This window comes from Ambystoma mexicanum, chromosome 2q (genome assembly GCF_040938575.1).
Source record: "Ambystoma mexicanum isolate Mex_15411 chromosome 2q, UKY_AmexF1_1, whole genome shotgun sequence".
NCBI classification, from domain to species: domain Eukaryota; kingdom Metazoa; phylum Chordata; class Amphibia; order Caudata; family Ambystomatidae; genus Ambystoma; species Ambystoma mexicanum.
In genome coordinates this window covers 1,391,453,345-1,391,472,806 of record NC_090924.1, presented here as the reverse complement: position 1 = coordinate 1,391,472,806, position 19,462 = coordinate 1,391,453,345, and the positions used below count along the sequence as shown (strand labels likewise).

The 19,462-nt window shown below is 43.8% G+C and overlaps 1 protein-coding gene across 6 annotated transcripts in view; it reads left to right on the top strand.

The window, feature by feature from the left end:
* Positions 1-19,462, top strand: part of KAT2B (lysine acetyltransferase 2B) — a 942,804-nt gene that overhangs the window by 521,686 nt on the left and 401,656 nt on the right. For all 6 annotated transcript variants that reach the window (XM_069648872.1, XM_069648870.1, XM_069648875.1 and 3 more), the window contains exon 5: positions 6,356-6,537. In XM_069648872.1, the coding sequence (XP_069504973.1) occupies positions 6,356-6,537 (182 nt within the window). The remainder of the gene's footprint in view (positions 1-6,355; positions 6,538-19,462) is intronic.

Here is a 19,462-nt window from a genome sequence, read left to right as displayed (position 1 = left end):
GCCAAACGTCAAATTGGTGATTTATATTTTTGTACTGTTCTCTCATTGTCTTGGCAATTGAAACGTGTCTGTCCGTGGCTATCAGGTCGATCACCATTCCCCGCGATTGTAGTTCTTGCAATGATGCTACAAAGCCAACTTTCTCCATGGCCACTGAGGATGTACTTTGTGACACCTGCACGACCACCGAACTCACAATTTTCTTACTTTCCATGTCCTGAAAGTGGTAGGTGCAGTACTTGGCTGAAAATCCTGGGCTGTCGCACTGTCCATCACCGGCTAGCCTGAACCGTTTGCCCGCGAATGTACTATCAATAGACATTTTTTCCATTCTCCAAGCTTCGCTAATGGCTGGAAATAGATAATCGGTTTGGTATTTGTAGAACTGAGTTTTCGCAATGAAATGGATTCCCACAAACTGAAAGAAAGACTCTAATTTTTTAAAACTTGAACCACTAAAAAGTGCAGCCGCTGCACAAAGTAGATTGCCTGCTGGCAGTTGTCCCAGCATAGGTTGTGCAGACCATGTGAAAGGATGATATTTTGTACAGGTGGCATGTATTTTAAGGTTAGTGCCTCGAATTGCACGAGTCACATTAATCAATGGCTCCCCACATACTTCCCCACCAACCAAATGCCCACATTTAATCCGAATAATAATATCAATCAAACAACTATCGAATACAATGAATTTGGCCTCTTTCCTTATACTGTCACTCTGCATCCCAGCTGGTTCGGCCTGTAACGTTGAGGACATGTCACTCACATGAAAGGTAGAATCTCTGATATCGTCTTCCGCTATGTTCAGTGATATTGATGGTGTTTCATTGTCGCCTACTTCATTCTCTTCCATTTCAACATCTGTTCCTTCTCCGGCGATGGGTGAATAAAACAATTTCTTCAACTTTCTCGCGGTCTTAGTTTTTGCGGGTGTGGATTCTGTGAATTGATCTCCGACTGCATCCGAACTACCAGGAGGACATTCACTATCAATGGCTGGTGGTGGTATAGCTCCGTTGTCAATCACTTCATATTCTTCCCATTGGCACGATGCTTCTCCAGTCTCAAGTCCCTGCCAAAAGGTTTGACAAGCAACATCTCTCGTTCGCTTCACTGTCTGTGTAGATCTAGTTCGTACACCCACTCGCAACTAGAGGACAGATTGGAAAAGGGGTGTTCAGTTTAAACACAACTTACAGTATTGAACTATTAACAGTGAAAAACAACATAATATAGTGACCAGGACACTAACCTTCTTTTGCTTTCTTTTCTTTGAAACTTTCTTGCCTCGAACTTCAACATCAGGACGCTGTTGCTCCGACTCGTGTGTATATGTCTCCACTTCCTCTTGCGCTGCAACGACTATGTTTTCCTGATAAGCACATCCATCACGCACTGACGCTCCATCGACTCCCTGAAACATAGAACTTTCATTAGTATGTATAATAATATCGAAAACACAAAATGTACTTGGGGACCAATACCCACGTACATCTCAATAGCAAAACACGAATGAACGCTTTGTGTAGAACATTCAAACGACAATTATTCACGCATTGTTGATCTAGTTAGATGGAACTGTCAAGATGCATACCTCGGGCTCCTCATAGACTTCCATTGATGATATTATTGAAGATGATGCTTCAGTGACTCCCTGAAACACAGTAATTGCATTAGTATGGTTTTCTATTTTGATAAAAAGAACATAAAGTTTGTGCAGGCGTCAACGGCTCATCTAAATAGACCTGCACAAATGATCAGTTGTCTAAAATAAATAATGGATATCTAAATATGATTCGATTTGCTCGATCGTTGGAAGTGTCACCACCCAGAAATCTGCATCAACTACTAGGGGTGATGTTCTTGTAGAAGAAGCTCCGTCATCTCCCTGAAACATAGTACTTGCGTTAATAAAGAAGGAAGTATAGCGGATGTAATCACGTCATATGATCTCGCTTGATCGAGCTGTCAGTATCCATACCTCGAAATGTATAAGAACATCAAGGGACGATGTAACTGCGGTGCACACTTCTGCAAGCTGTTGCGCCGACCCGTAACTGCACGCTCCCCCTTCTTCTTGGACTAATGCTCCATCGACTCCCTGAAACATAGGACTTTCATTAGTAATGAACACAATATTGAAAAAAGAAGACACATACGAGGGCGACGACAGAAGGACATATCAATGGCTAAAAACGAAAGAAACATTGTGTGTAACAATCACGCTACAAGAATGCAAGATCTGATGATCTCCATCGATGGAACTGTCCTGAAACGTACCTCGAGCATCTGAGTGACATCAACGGTAGTCGTCAATACGTTGGACTCCTCAGCATCTCCCTGAAAGACAGTACTTGAATTATTTTGGATAACAATAATTATAACTCAAAACAAAGACTAGAGGACGAGTACAAGGGTGTACCATTAGGTAAAATAATTACACGATAAATTAAAACTGTTGATTTACATGCCTAAAACAAGTCAATGGCAGAATAGCTAAGTAAGATTACCCGATAGGCGCTTGAAGTGGCTGATGACTGCAATAACGACACGGATGGAGAATCTTCCGCCTTCATATTGAGTGGATACATAAATGGGGAAATTATTGTTAGCTAATGCTACACACTACCGCAAGGCCGAGAGATAAATACGTAAACTTGACTCACCAGTGGAGGGATGTGGACGAATAGAGTGGGAATAGCGGTGGAGAGCAATTTTCGCCTCGCTCGCGGTGTGTTCTTCTTTATTAGCAATGATGTGGAGTACATGTCAGAGGTAAAGTGCCTGCTGCAGATGCGGTATCGATCACCCCTCTTGTCCGCAAAGACTTCTAGGACTCTACTTTCAAGCTCAGAGGGTGGATATCCGCAATATCGGACCCATTCTCTTATCTGATCTATTGTCTTAGGGAAAACATGCATTATAGTACCTTCAGATTTATTATGGGTCTTCGAAGGGCAACCGCCAATGGAACAGGCAGGCATTGTGGAAAGTTCTGAAAAGTAAAGATCAACAATTCTCTATGAATACCAATGTGTTAAAAAATTAAATACATAAAAGGTTCAATGCAAGGTATGTTTTGGTTCTTGGAACTATACACGTTATTCACATGCGGATAAGTATTTGAATAACTTTAAAAAAATAGAAAAATAATTTGACTAAACTCAGAACATGTGACTAGTTCCTTGCATGTACTGTGCAAAGCAGGTGAGCCAGGGCGATGCGGCAAGTGATAGGATTATCATAAAATGGCGGCTGATTTCGAGTGCGTTAATGGACGAAAAGTCGGGTAAGGTCCATAGGAAAGTTTTCTACGATCGACCGAGTTATGCTTAAAAACACATGGCCGAACCGTAGGGACAATAAAAAAAAAGTCCCGGAACTCTCCTTTAAAGAAATATCGAGGCTAAATACCACTTAATAGAAACACGCCAGTCACGAGTACAATGGTACAAGTACACTTTTATTCTGAAGAACAGCTGTCTGGTCTCTCAACACCTCCCAATGTGTGGTAACGGACACCGTGAGATGAGAGAGTGCTTGACTTTACAAAGCACGCATATTTTATATATTTCTCTCACAATCCCGGACACATCGTCCAGCCCAGCTTTGGGTTACATATTCATTAGGGTTCACAGCCCGTCCACATAACTAATACCAATTCAAATAACAATACAGTGTTCAATGTTTTCCTCAAACACTAGACATGTTTTTCTATACATATGATACAATGGTAACATTTGTTTTCAAGCTTAAAGTTAATCCAGTTTCAATGGAATGAACACAAGGATTTCTGCAACGGCACACAGTTTCAGTTATTCAACATTGTTTACCACTGTTTGAACGAGGATGACGCTATTGGTACAGACAACCTCTAAATTACTGTTCAGTTCAACTCTAGTTTAGCTCCAAGGTTTCTTAGTGCAGGACAAACAATCCACTCTCAGCAGTCACAACATGCTTATCTGTGTTGACACAGTACAAAGTTAATTTTTCTCTGCTGGAGCACACAAGTTTAACATGAGACAGAAACAGGAGTTAAACAAAATTGCGGCTGATTCTAAAATGGCGGCGTAGTCAGCCTTATTCAGGTTCATTCAAATGCGATTTTCAGTGCGATGCGAATGCGCTTAGGCCAATGTTCATTATCAAGCAGTATTATGCGAAATATACTTTAACAGGAGGGGAACAAAAAGGTTAACAAAACAGGAGTGGCAGGCAGCACAAAATAGGTGGGAGATGAAGATATTCAGTACAGCTCTACAGTGAAGATTAATGATATCAGAGTAGCGTGTGTGGGTGTTGGCTAAGTAATAGTCACAGTGCCATGGACAGATTTAAAGATGAGTAGCAGGAATTTGAAGAGGGGTCGGTGCTGCATCAAGAGCCAGCCAGAATGGTGTTTGTGGCAGCTTGGAAGGATGTAGTATGCAAGTATGGAATTGTATTGAGAGGGGGGGGGGTGAATGAATAGAGAGGGTGGAACATTAATCAAGATGACTGAATACTAGGGTGGATATGTGGGTTTATGTTGACTGAAATGTTAGAAGTTGGTAGATTTTCCTGATATTGTTGAGGTTGAGCCATGCTGTGGTTGCGGTGCAGGTAATGAAATGTAGTTGAGGCTTGCTTTCAAAGAAGACCCCAAGGTTGCAAGCTTTGAGAGATGGCATGAGAAGGTCGGGGGGAGAGCGAAGAAAGGAGGGGAGGAGCGAGATGGGTAGGGTTGTAGATGACTTTGGTCTTGGAGCAATAGAGCATCAGGCAGCAAAGGGCCATCCAGTGGCAGATAGCAGATAATCTCCCATAAGTATGTGGGAAATAGGACAGGTTGCAGGGTTAATACACTGTTGCCCCACTGTTTTAGACCAATGACCCCTTTCGTCCACATGGTCCTCTCACCATCCTCACTAATGACAGTCAGACATCTAATTGCAAGGACTGGTGATTGGGAGGATCACATTTGGTGAGTGGTGCATTTTTTTAAATAATGCTGCTGTGCAACATTTCTTCAGTCCTATCCCCCATCTGGGGAATCTCCATTAAGTATTGACAGCGCTGATGGGAGATATTCAGTAAATCTCGACAATCAGATGCGGATCACTGATCGGGGCTATCCATAATAAGATTAATGATCAGTGATCTGCCCGCGATTTGTTACGGCAGGATAGTCATACACATTTGGAGTGCAAATCAAATATGACAATAGTGTACACAATAGATCATTGCTTCCCTTAACAAGGCAGGTTGCTGTGCCCTGCAATTGAGTTCCCAGCAGGTCACTGTCTGGCAACCACATGTACTGCACCCCGTGTGTCCTGTAAACCTTACTCTCTGAATGATACTTTTATAGTCGATTTACAATTTGGCCAAGCTATTCCTCACAAACTGCTCACTTGTAACCTGGGATTGGCATTCTTGCTTATTACCTGCAAGTTGTTTATTTTTGGGATCAGGTTCTCAATATTTGAAATTGTGACAGTCAAGGAAAAGATGCTCCACTTGCCTATGGCCCTGTCACCTAACAGAGCTAACCCTCCATTGTTGAGGTGAAATTTCCAATTGGTTCTGTTAATTGGTAAATGCAAATGTATTATTATAGGTATTTAGGTATAACGTGCTAACCTTTTCATTTTTATGTTTTTGGCTTTTACTTTTGCATCGAAGCCTATGATTCGTTTTAAGATGTTTGGCCTCATTACGAGGTTGGAGGTAATGGAAAAACGAGGCCGGTAAAGTATTACCGGCATCGCTTACTGCTCCGGTGTAATATGACCCGGCAACCCGCTATTAGCCGCATGCCGGTAATGACCCCGTTTTTACCGGGCTACTCGTAATGAGGTCCGTTGTATGTGTTAGAACTTAATTTACTAAAATGAGAGGATTATAGTGGCACATATATATTAATTTGGTGTTTGATTTGCTGGGAAGGTGGGAGACCATGTTTTGGAGTTGAGAACATTTGAATACAGAAAAGATAAGGTTTGAATACAATGATTACTTTTGTTAATCATTTAATGTAATTGAGACCTGAAACCTTTATGATTTTTATGATTTTTATTTAGGCATAACGTACTTATGTATTTATTATCTGTGGAGTTTCTGTGGCTTGTGTCCGTAATACACATTGTTTTGAATTGAATTTAATATTTACCAATAATGTACTGAAGCACAAGGGAACATGTGGGTTGTATATTGAACAGGATGGTCTTTCCTCAATACATGGTGGCTGTTTGCTAAGAGGTTGGTAGTGTAAACACCACATAAATGGGACCTTTTTTCTTTTGTGTGACACAATAAAAAGATGTCTGATGCTTAATACCTTAACAAAACATCATTTATTTTGTTTTTACAGGGTGTAAATAACTTTGTACAGTACAAATTTAGCCACCTACCTTCCAAAGAAAGACAGACGATAAACGAGCTTGCTAAAATGTTTCTGAATAGTATAAACTACTGGCATCTTGAGACACCCTCCCAGCGAAGGCTGCGATCTCCTGCCGATGACATCTCCAGTTATAAAGTCAACTATACAAGGTAATATTACTGAATATGCCCGCTATAATTACTGCTGCTTTATATGTTGCTGATCGTTTTGTTGTATAATTTATTTGGGATTATGTAGGATTGTACATTGCCCCAGATCTGCACCAACCCAGGGATAAGGGAAGAGTTAGGAGCTACAGGGGCAATGGCGAGTAGTATGAGTAGCGAGCGGGGTAGGAGATAGGGTGTGACCAAGGTGGGAAATAGGATGAAGAGCAAACAAGGGGTGAGTAGGCCATAGAGGAAAGGGCAGAAAGGCAAGATGTGCTGTAGAGGAAATGGATGGTGGGGTTTGGAACAATGAGGTGGCAGGAGCTTGGCTTGTTAGAGCAGCGTTTGAAATAAAGAGTTGGTTGAGCAGAAAGTAAAAGCAGCATGTGGGTCACAGCTATCTGGCATCAAACACTAAGCAGGAACTAGCTCTGGGGATCAAGATGGTGCATTGCAAGTTATGCTCCCAATAACACAGAGTGTATGTGACATGTTTATATGGCACTAGATAACCTGGCGTGCTCCAAAGTAGCTACTGGCAACTGTTGGTTTTAAGCTAATTGGGCTTCTGTAGGCTATACCCAAGGTCCAAATAACTCCCGACTCTCAGCAATTAAGGGGATAGAATCCCAGCACCTTTCCACTGTAGGGTTTGCTGAACTCCTTGTCTGGTTCTGTGAGTCAGAGGTGGGGTGACCATGAGGGTAGACTGCTGCCATCTGTTAATTGATGCATGTTAGGAGGACTTTCCAAAGTCATTACCTGGGATAGGGCTTGCATATGATATGATATGATAGGTTATTTATAATGCGCTTAATACGCAGAGGTTTCTAAGCTCGAACCTGTGTTGCTCTGTGGCTTCTTGCGTCCAAGGCGAGCACGTTGCCCCTGAGCTATCCTCCCGAGACTTGGAAAAGCCAACCTATGGTTAGCGAGGTTATTCACCACCCCAGTTGAGCAATGCCACTCTCTTAAGTAGCATTGACCAAGCAGCAAAGCAGAACTAAGGAGGAAGGGAGCAATGTTGTGTCTAACAGTAAACACTTAGGAGACTTGATAAGAAAAAGATATATACTACATATATGCAACTGACAGTTAGGTATCCCACAATGGGTTACACACTACTTTGGCAAGCAGTTATCTAGACAATAGATGTATTCACCAAAGTAGGGAGAGCAGATATTAGGCACATATCAATACATAAACTGAAGTTTTAGAAGTCCAGCCCTAACCTGTACCAAGTCCCTGGTAGTCTTTTAGGTGTCCCAGAAGGTTCCTGAAGAGAGAGGCGAGTAGTCCAGGAGGGCCCACTCAGCAAGTGCAGGAAAGCTACTGGCATTAGTTAGTGCAGGGCAAATGCAACATAGGAAAAAGGGACTTACGGGTCTTAAGTCGAGTTCCAACAAAAGAAGCAGCTACCATCCCTGTGGTTCACAAGGGTGACCCACAGAAGTACTGATCTAGGTATCACTGTCCTGGGCCAGCCCTGGATAGCGCTAAGGTAAGCAGGACTTTACCCCCAATGCAAACCCAGTGGGGATGGGGGCCGGTTCAAGAGATATTCGTGATCTCAGGTTCCCGAGCCACTTGAAAGGTAGAAACAGTCGCAGGTGACAGTAAATTGCTAGGAAAGGCAAGATGCACTGTTGTGGTTGCCGGGTTGAGTGTTTGAGGGTGTTTACTGCTGGTCATTTTAAGGTTCCTCTGGAGACCTCAAACTGTAGGGGTGGGCCCGGATTCGGTTCCACAATGAAGGAGAGACCCTCACAGAAATCTTTATGTATGTATTTCTAGCACTGAACATAGAACTTTGGTTTTCCTGCAGGCTCGTCTTCTAGCATAGTGGGTTTTCAGAGTCCTAGCAGCCAGCGGGAAGTCCTTGCAATGATGAACAGCTGATTCTGGGCGTTGCCGAGGAAATGCAAAGATGCACGCTCCTATGACCGAAAACATGCAATGTACCTTAAACAGGACAGGTGACTGTTTGGTCCCACCAGACCCAGAGAGGAAGCACCTCACAGAGGTCTTCCCTTTCTATTAGAAGGTAAAGGTGCGCAAACCAGTGGTATTGGCTAAGCCAATGCTGGTTGCTGCAGCAGCCCCCTGGCGTCCATCGGTTGTCTTCTTCTGTGACCTCTCCCGCTCCAGTGGTCAACTTGGTTCCTGGGTTCAGCTTGTCTCCTTTCATCCAGAAAATGGGCTTGAAGCAAACCAGCCGTTCAATAAGGAAACTTTCCAGCATTCAATCTGAGAGGAGGCTGTTCTGTAGTGGACAGTCAGCTTCTCAGAATCTTTCCACTTTCATCCTAGCCTTTGTGAAAATGCTGATTTGACAGTTTCCCTCCCTACCTACTACCAACAGACACACAAGGAAGAGCATTTGTGGAGTTCTAGTAAGAAGCCCGGCAAGGTGCATGAAGAAAGAGGGCTCTACCCCAGATAGCAAGGTAGAATTATAGGCATCTTGAACAGGACTTAAAACACAGGCCGTTTTGAGTATATAGTCATAGTCAGTGGATTATCACTGCTAAAAAGGCAGCTCAGGATATTGCATCTAGAAAAAGGTAAAAAATTAACAACTGCCACGAGTGTGTACAGAGGATGCCTGGAAAGTAGCAAACATTCTACTTAAAACAAAGCTAAGGGGACACAAATTGTCTCCACAGCACTGCATGTAAGATGTCTTGTGCTGCAAACATTAAAATACAAAAGTAAAAGGATTTTTTTATTGTATTTGGTTTAACAGGAAACCTTTACAATCTAAAAAAAACTTGAATTCAACAAAACATTAAATTCAACAGTACATAATAGGTTTGTCTTAAATATTTATAAGATCCAAAATACAAGAAAAAGTGCATTGCAATAAAAATAGTCTATCTTGTGTTGTTTACCAAAATAGGTTTTAGCGAAACAGTTCTGTACCATAATTCTCATTGTTAGGAATAAAATACTTATTAAATCTCAAAATGTGTATGCCTATGTTAAAAAGAAAGAAGGTGCATGAGAAGTGAATAAATTAGCTGATATCCATCGGGGAGCATTAAAAAACCATAAAGTCTGTTATCCTATTCCATCCCACTGTAAAAAGTACAATAGTAAGCCCATCTAATAACAAACACAACTCAGTAACCTCCCGGATATTTAACATCCTATACCAGCATGAGTTGCAACTACAGCATGTCCTCAAATATTAAGTAGGCTAAGATTAGAATAGCCTTCGCAGGCTGGTGGATATCTGACAGGTTCTATGCCTTCATCCATTCGTTCAGCTGAAGTAGTACGAGCGAGGCGAACATTTTTCCTGGTACGTTTAATAACGCTATTTGGCAGTAGTGTTTTGAGTTCAGGCATTCGCACTTTTAAAAAATTGGGACTACAATCACTAACTTCCAAGAGAGGGACACCACATATCTTTAACTACCTGCTTAAAAATTAAATACAGTGCTCAGGACAATGTTTAAGAAGTAGGTTCAACAGGCTGTCTGGGCCTGGGCCATGCACATTCTTGCTTTTCTCAATAAGGCGAAATACATCCTCTGTAGAAAAAAAGAAGAGGCCATAGCTCGATTTTCCACGCCGCTCTGACAAATGTCTGTTCAAAATACACAATCCAGGAGGCTTCGGATATGGGGCTAATCTGGAAAGCAAGCCGAGGGGAATCTAGCTTTTTAATAAGGGACCAACAAACTGCTGATCCTTTTCACGATAGAGCTTTCAGCATCGCCTCTGCGTCTTATTGTAACAATGAAGCATTATATGATTTTTCCAAATTTTTGTAGCTTAGTTTTAATTTTCTTATTGTCACTACCTTATCAACCATATTAGGTTTCTCCATAGCCTTAACCTCTGCTCTATGAGATCTCTTTATACATTTAATTTCAGGGTTAAAACTATGTCTATTTTTAAAATGACATTTCCCCAAGCCAGCAGGTTGTTCATAAAAATCTTCTAGTGTGGCAACATAGTCTAACCGATCACCCTGCTTGACTATGTTAACGTCATACAGAACAAAGAGGAATGAAGTTGACAGTTGAATAATGTCACATTGTTCCTTCTCCGCAATAATCTATTTCTTCTGGGGTTTATTTCGAAAGGGTGAGCATACTGTTCATACGATTTATTTATTTCCTGGAAGTTCCACATTGTTGGGAGAAATAGGTGATCGCTAACCTTCGTTGAGGTTATTTCCAAGGAAGTTGATCTACGGAAGATCCCGAAACAAAGATGTAATCTAAAAACGCACGTTGAACACCCCTACACCACATGTACTTGGCTGGAATATGCACCGCCACACTACCATTTATCATGTGTAACCCCCAAGTGTTCATCAAAGGCAGCTATGTAACCCCCCCCCCCGATTTCTGGCGGGTGAGGGGTTCTTCCCCTGATCGTCAATACATACAGCATAGAAGTCTCCACACAACACAATAGCATTGAAATCAACTTCAGTCAACCAATCGTGCAGCAATTCCGCAACCTCATCTAAAAACCCTCACTGGGGAATTGCTGCCTGATGATTTCAATACAAATTCACCAATAAAAAAGCCCCCACACCAGGAAAGCGTAACAGATCCCACTCTAGTTTTACAGCCTGTATATAAGGATTGGGGAACTTCCTTTTGGAAATTGTAAAACCCACATCATTCCGCACCGCTACAAAAAGGCCAGAAGCCAGTCTTCCTTTTAAACCCTTGGTGGCTGCATTTAACAATACAAAATACCCATTGATACAAGGCGTCAAACTTAACCAAGTTTCCCGGTGAGCTAAAATGTCCTATTGCTTCAAGGTGTGTAAAGGTGAGAGAATCCCTGTGTATTTTAGGAGCATACACGGATACCCGAATGGGCTTTGGGCTACCGTTTATTGGAAACAAGCACAGCCACGACCGATTCCGTTCATGGTCTTTTTCCAAGCCTGTCGAACTTCTTTTCCGAACCTGTCTATGGTTCAAATTAGACCATGCGCATGTAAATTTGTAATGATGGCAAAGCTCACGATTGTTTAGAAAATTGTGCAATTTATTTCAAGATCAGAGGCATGCTGAACAAGTTCTCAGTTCTTTGCAAGGGTCGTGTGCCATAAGCAGAGTAATTTGTTATTTATAAGGCGCTTAATACCCAGACGTTTCGGGGATCGAACCTGTGTTGCTTTGTGTTGTCTTGCTTCCAAGACGAGCGCGTTGCCCCTGAGCTATCCTCCCGAGAACAACTTACTTAGGATCGTAGCCCAGCGGCAACAACAACGAGGCAGTATCCAATAAAACAGTTTTATAAACAAGAGTTAATGTGCAACAACACCTGATCAATTTTCTCATCATGAATAAACTCGAGTGTACAGTCTCTCGAGACTGAATTGCTCACTGGAGTGGAACTGATTCAAATAAAGCTAAAACGTTATTGCGTTTAAGGACCAAGCCCCCAGGACAAATGGGCAGGTGTTCAAGAATCAACAATGTATAAGGCTCCTGGGCCTTAGTTACAGACCCGTCCTGCAACCCCTTAAATGAATTTCCCAATGTAGAATCAGCCCTGCTCTGCTTTCTTTTCTGCTCAAAGGTAAGAAAAGGGAGTGGGGTCGCATCGGGCCGTAGGGGTCACAAGCTCCGATCCCACCAAAGTTCTAGATGGATGAGCTGAAGAATTTAAGCTTCCAATCCACCTTCCTGGTCGAGCACTGGTAAAGTCTCCACCAACAGGCTATTCCCTGGAGATGTATCCTCTAAGATTAATGGGGCGTCCAGCGTTCTGTAATGCTTTGCTGTGCAGCGCTTGGGTCCCTCACATTTTGAAACTATCAGAGGAATGAATGCCCAGTTCAGTCAAACCTCAGCACTAACAAACTCACCAGTGTCTACCTTTTGGGGAAGGATACATGACTATAGATCTCCCGAGTCACACAGTAGTGCTTGCTTGGTTCCTGACATATGACTGCCATGCGACTGCACTTTCACCCGCACTTGTAAACCCAGGGAATAACCAGTGAACCCAAATCAATATTGCAGAAGGGACCCTAGAGGTCCCTGGCAGCATACCACACACAGTGAGGGGTTTTGCCATAAGAAAGCATGAGAGTCAAAAATAAGGTGAAGGGTATTTCCACACTGGAACCTTGAAAGAAGGGTCCAGTGTTCACAGAACAAAAGTAAATGCAAGAGATGGGGGAGAATAACAAGTCTCACTCACCTTTAAAGTTATTGCAAAAATCTCAGTGAGTCCAGCAGCAGGGCTGGGAGGCTCAGGACAGGGTGGGTAAGATTTCCAAAAAAAGAAAATCCCCCTAACACTGCAGGGTGAGAGGGCAGTGTGGGGAAGAGCCCCCGCTCTACCTGACCATTCCCTGCATGGCCTGAAGGGGCTGGGTGAAGGGAATCCTTGGAGCAAAAGCAGCAGGGCAGTACTTCTCACGGGAAGAATGACATTGAATGTGGCAAGCCCAACTGTAGTTCATGAGACCCATGTACCGATAATCGCAACTGCGAGCGCAGGGACTCACAAACCAGAAGCATGTGTGGGGGTTGCAACTCTGTGAAGCTGACAACGCAAATGTACGAACAATATTTACAAGACCACGCTGCTTGCAGATATCTGCTTGTTGGATTGTATTAGTAGGGGGATAAACAACATCAGTTTTACTTTTTAAAAAAAACTTTATTTAAGTTTGGCAGCACGTATTTAACCTATTAACAAGACACTGTTACACATTACAAACATTACATTACAGTCCAGGTTATTTACAGGTTGCAGTACCTTTCTAGAGTTGTGAACACCATCAGCTTACATGATGGCTAGTCATTAGCAAGGAACGCTCGGAACTCACACCATATATCCCTAGGGTGCGACGAGATCGGCTGCATTGTTACATACGTGTCTTCACAATCATTGACCCACGTTAATTTTCACAACCATTCACGTTCATTTAGAGGTTGTTGATCTTTCCATTTCAGTAGGATATATCGTTAAGCCAACATACATCCACTATGCAGAAAAAGACCACAAGCGCTTTTCTTGGACATCATCCCACACTCCGAATATTACACTCATAGGCGATTTCTCCAGCTGCTTATCAACCACATTAGCTAGTATTGTATAGATTCGTTCTTATAAGCGCACGAGCTCTGAGCATCTCCATAGCATATGTGGCTATCCTGCATCTTCCCAGCCACATTTTGGACAACAACCTTCGTGGTCAGGGTATATTTTCCTCGGTTTACGTGGTGTATAATGCAGCATATGTAGGATCTTATATTGAAGCCTCATATTCATTGACACAGATTTGGTGAACAAACACATAAACTTCTGTTATGTTTAGCTCTAATTCCGTCGACCACTTCTCCTGAGTCTTATCTTGATGGAAGAACTGCTGGAACCATTGCTCCTTGCCATTCTGCATAGTCACAGCATCCACCCTTGCCTCCTACGTCACATGGTTTCCACGTTTGACCTGTTTTTTACCTGCTTATAAATCTATCCTCTTTTCATCTTTTCAACAAGTTAGAGAACAAATTAAAATAGTCTGGGTTTCAGGTTGGACTCCGATTTCTCAATGCAAACAGAAATCCACGACAGAGGAGTATGTTTAGTTCAACTTCAGCTGATACACGTTTCCCAGCTACTGTAGCCCTGTGGCAATTGCAGCCATAGGGTGGTAAGGTCCATAGAAAACCATAGGGCCATCAGAATGATGTACATGGCACAAAACCAGACTGCATGATGGACCCGAGAAAGACCTTGGACTGCCTCCCTGGTAAAGCTTTGAAACACTTTACAATGGTTTGCCTCATGTGTACAATCCTGCGGAAGAAAGCCCTGATTTACAGTGTTGAGGAAATGTTTGTTAAATAACTAATTCCATGGTCCTCATTACGTTTCCGGCAGGAAGCCGTGCCGGAAAAACCGGCAGGCTGCTGCTGAACCCGAAATACCATTCCGCCTCCGTGATTGCCGGAATCACAGGGGCATTACAACCCCGGTGACCCGGTAATTCCGGAGGCGGAATTCCGTAAATCCCCATTGTTGCCACCGTTGTATCCGGACCGGCTGACTCGTAATGAGGCCCCATGTCTTTTGAATGAAAACAATGTATGAATTTAACAAACAATGAGTACTTAAGAGCCAGTATATTTGCAAAAGTCAGTGAAACTTTAGTTGTAGCAGGTCAATTAAAGTGGATAAATAGAATCTGGTTTCAAAACAATTAAGTAGATCTTAAAGTTTGAGTTTGGGAGGTCCCATTAACTTTGAAGATCAGGAACTGTGTGTGGTTGGTCTTCACCCCACAGGTATGTTATTGGGTCTTATGTGGCACAACCTCTGCCATTTTCATGGTCTCTATGAACTTCCGGACCTGAACGAGAAGGGGTTTGGTTTGAGTTGGTTGGGTTGAAAGGTAGTAAGAGTAGAGGGAGCAGAGCAAAGCAATGTTTTTGTGCTGCTGTGTTGGTGCAGGCAGATTGGAAGAAACTGGACTATGTATGCAAGTAAGCTTCTAGCTGTTTTCGGTCATGTTATACAGTGAGACCCTGGCGTACAAAGGGATGGGTGCATTTGGAAACAGGTGTGATTTTGTGTGGTATCCCATTTGAGTTGATCCATGCATTTCATATGTTCTGGTTCATCCATGCAGCACATGTGCTTTGTGGTAATGGTTGCAGTGTTTGGCATAGTGTTATTCAGTGTTATGGTGCTGTATTGAGATGTGGCATTTGTTAGAGTGGGAAGCTGGAAGTGTAGGTCGTTGTTAATACTGACTTAAAATAAGGTGATACCACGGGTGACTTCCAGCGTTCTTGTGTGTGTGGAAATATGTCATGTCTTGATCATAAGGAATATAAAAGAACCTCAGAGGAGCTCTTATTTGATGTTGATCAGTATGGAAAGAGACGACAAAACCATTTCGTATGATTTGCTGGCTCCACTAATCCACTGTCAGACGGATAGTTTGCAGATCGTAAGTAAATAGCTTTGTTGTAGGCTGCACACTATTTTCAAGTGCGTTTCCCGGTAGTAGTGACTTGTGCTGCTAACACTTCAATAATAAATTGGTCCATTGGAAGAAGATTCCTTTATTTTCATTTTAAAGACTTCTGGAACAATGTTTTCTTGACAGATGAGACAAAGGTCGAGCTTTCAGCTTCAGTGTGAAATGTTATACTTTGAGAAAATCAAACACTGCATTAGAACAGACAACCCTCATCCCAGCCGGGAAGCATGATGGTGTGAGTGTGATGGTGAGGGTCTTCTTTGCTGCCTTATAACCTGGAAGGCTTGCCATCACTGAACCTAGTACGCATTCTGCATTTTATCAGATGGCGGTGTGAGGAACCAAGAATGAGACACAGACACAAGGATTTATGGTTTTGGCCATTACCTTTTATTACAAATGAAAAGTGGGTTGATAAATGCCTCTATGTCCCTACTCAAAGAGGTACCCTACCTAACATAAATCTAAGGTTCTGTCCAATGTCAAGATCTCCAAAGCAAAACGTCTTGTGTCCAAAGTGCTATTCTGGCCCTCACATTCTAAGAAAATTAACTCTAATGTGAAAAAGGTAATTGTCTTTGGCCTTGAACGGCGTGTACAGGTTCAAAAAAGGAAATGCATAACTCCAACACAAAATGTTCCAGAAGGAGTTCTTTGTTCCTTACCAGGAATTCCTTATCTGATGTATTTTGCACACTGTTCAACTTGATCTTGCCTGTTATGCTTCGTTCCCAGGGCATTTTTATAGGAATACTTGTGCATCTTGTATCTGCCTGGTATACTCTCCAGCCAGGGCTTTTCCAGTAGATATGTCCTTGTGACTTGAATCTGCCTGGTTTATTCTCCTGCCAGGACTTTTCTCTTTGACTTGAATCTGCCTGGTATACTCTCCTGCCAGGACTTTGCTCTTATAGCCTGAACCTGCCAGGTATATTCTTCTGCTAGGGCTTTTCTCATATGTGCACTGCACACACTTACAAAACTTGATAGTTTCTTATGTGTATTTTGTTATTTCTTGACTCTGCCTGGTATACTATCCTGGTAAGGCTTTTCTTATAGGTATGCATTATGTTTGTGTTACAGGTACTCCAGGTAAAGAGGGAAGTACAGGGAGGGATGTAGGTTGTACTATTCTGGATAGCAAGTTACATGTTGTGGTGGGCGAAAGATTATTTTGTTGGTAGCCTTGCTTGGTATACAGTAGTGCAGCGGTGGAGGAGGTATGCAACATGTGGTTGTCTAGAGGTGGGGCAGATGGTGGGACCAAGTTAACCGTGCCTATACTACACGCTAGTGGGTTTAATGTCAAAGGAGGAAAGCGGTCTCCTTACTTACATGGAACGTTAATGGGCTGGGCTCCGGCATCAAAAAGCAGCTTATGCTCCAATTCCTCAATAGGTATGGCCCAAATTTTGTGCTGAAACACCCCTTCCTGGGACTGATTTTCGCCTCTTTAAAAGAACCAACTACGCAACCGCGTTCCATGCAGGATTTTCAAGGAGGGCACGCGGGGCTTTGATACTCGTACCTAAGAGCACCCATTTTCAACTTAAGGAAGTGAGAGCGGATCCCAGGGGCAGATTTGCTCTTGTAAGAGGGAGCTTTGGTGGGATCTTTGTAGTACCATGGCGGTTCCACCACCCCTCACACTTGATTTTTTAGAACGACATCTAAGCCTTGATGCTGCAAGCTCAGGTGGACACGTGGGTGTTGGGTGGAGACTTCAATGAGTTCATGAATCTGGGGTTAGACGGCATGCACATAGGCAGCAGAAATCCGACCGATACCACCATGCTGCGTTCATTCACCACTGTGATGGGACTGGCTGATGCCTGGGGAATGCTGCATTAGGCAATGGTGGGGTACTCCTTCTCCAATGCACACGGTTCTATGTCCCACATCGTCTACTTTCTCATCCCCCAGACCATTTCACAGAGGCTCCTAGCAGCAAGATTTTTGGCCAGGGGGATTTCAGATCACTCCACACTTCTCATGGAGCTAAAGAGCAGGCGAGGAAAGTCCATGTCAATCTTGCGCCTCAGTACACACTACCTTGGGGTTCCCAGCATCATCGAAGGGTTATCCCAGTAAACGACTGAATGTTTTGTTGTAAATGAAGGGTCAGTGGACATCCCGATCATGCATTGGGAGGGCTATAAAGCAGTGCTTTGGGGGAAGGCAATATTGCTGGTAACGGCTGCAAGGGCTAAACGCAGTAAGGAAGTGGAGGAGGTGGAGGCACTGGCCGTTGAGGCAGAGGGAGGGTTCCTCGCTACTGGTTCCCGGGTCGCACAGGAGCAACTGGTCATGGCGCGGGGGGAGTTCCGAAACGTGGCCCTGGATAGTGGCAGATCGTCTTATTGGGCGGTGGGAAGTCAGGTTTATGAGACTGGGGACAAAGTGGGGATGACACACAAGCAGAAATGGTTACGGAAGCCGCGGATATAGCGGAGTAATTCTCCACCTTTTATGAAACACTATATACCCCTTCGCGGGAGCCCAAAATGCTGGGTGTACCTGGCTTTCTTGAATCAGTGACACTACCTCGCCTCACAACGCAGCAGGCACTTGGGCTAGAGTCTGACGTTATGGAGGAGGAGGTGGCGGCCGCACTACGGGAGCTTCAATCGGGCAAAATCCCAGGCCCAACGTCTTTCCAGTGGAGTCCTAGAAGCGGCATGGGGCTCATCTGTTGGACCCATGCACCGACTCTTCCTGCAGAGGAAAATGGAGGGGAATCTCCCCCCACACCGGAGGAAGACGCACATAGTGGTTCTACCGAAGTCCGGGAAACCACCAAAAGACTATCTCTCATACAGGCCCATATAACTCATTAATCACTCAATAGCTCCCCGATGCTGGCCGCTCCAGCGGCCCTTCTCGTGGTCGACTTTGAGAAAGCATTCAACTCTGTCAATTGTGCTTCCCTTTCGGAGATCGTGGACTGATCAGGATTTGGCGAGAACTTCCTTAAATGGGTGCACTTGCTCTACACCTCCCCGAGGATGTGGTGTGGGTCAATGGGGTATCTTTCAGGAGCTTTACTCTGGGACAGGGTACAAGATAGGGGTGCCACCTTTCCCCCTTGCTATTCATTCTAGCCATTGAACCGCTGACTATTAAGTAACGTGCTGCTCCCGAATGGGTAAGGTTCAAATGGCCTTGGGGGGGAGAATACAGGGTCTCTACTCTATGCCGACGACCTCTTCATCTATATGCAACACTGCAGCCTCTGTTCGAGTGGTGACTGAATACCAGGGGTTCTGGGGCTTAGGTCGGTGCTCTTCCATGTGCAGGGAGTGACCGGGCTGTTCCCATTGACTTTCCCTACCTTGTCTTGGCTTCAGGATTTAAATACCTAGGCATTCACATGAGCCTGGGCTCGGCAGACTTCATTTGACTCAATCTCAATCCGGTTATAGACAGATTTCCATCAGATACTGTTCACTGGCAAGCTCTCACGCTGACACTAATGGGCAGGGCTGCACTCTTCCAAATGCTCATGCTCCCTGGGTTTCTATATCTGCTACTGAATGCCCCATGTCCAATCCCCACATCACTTTTTGCCAAGATAGAAGGCATCCTGCGTAATCTACTGTGGAACCGAGGACAGCCACAAATTGCCCTTAGAACGCTGCAATGTTCAGTACGGGAGGGAGGCCTAGGGCTTCTGTGCCTGCAAAGATACTACTGGGTTGCACAACTCAGTGTGGTCAATGATTGGATACATGGGGATCCACATCTTCCACACGTGACAGTTGAGAGGGGATGGATGGGAGAGACGATGCCAAAACAAGTACTCTATGGGAATGGGCCCAAGTGGAGGGACGCCCCCAAGTTGATACATCACACTCGGCAGGCATGGGCCACCTCACATCAAAATATAGGCTGGTGGAATAAACATACGCTGGATCAACCTCTGTGGAACAAAACACACCTGCCAGA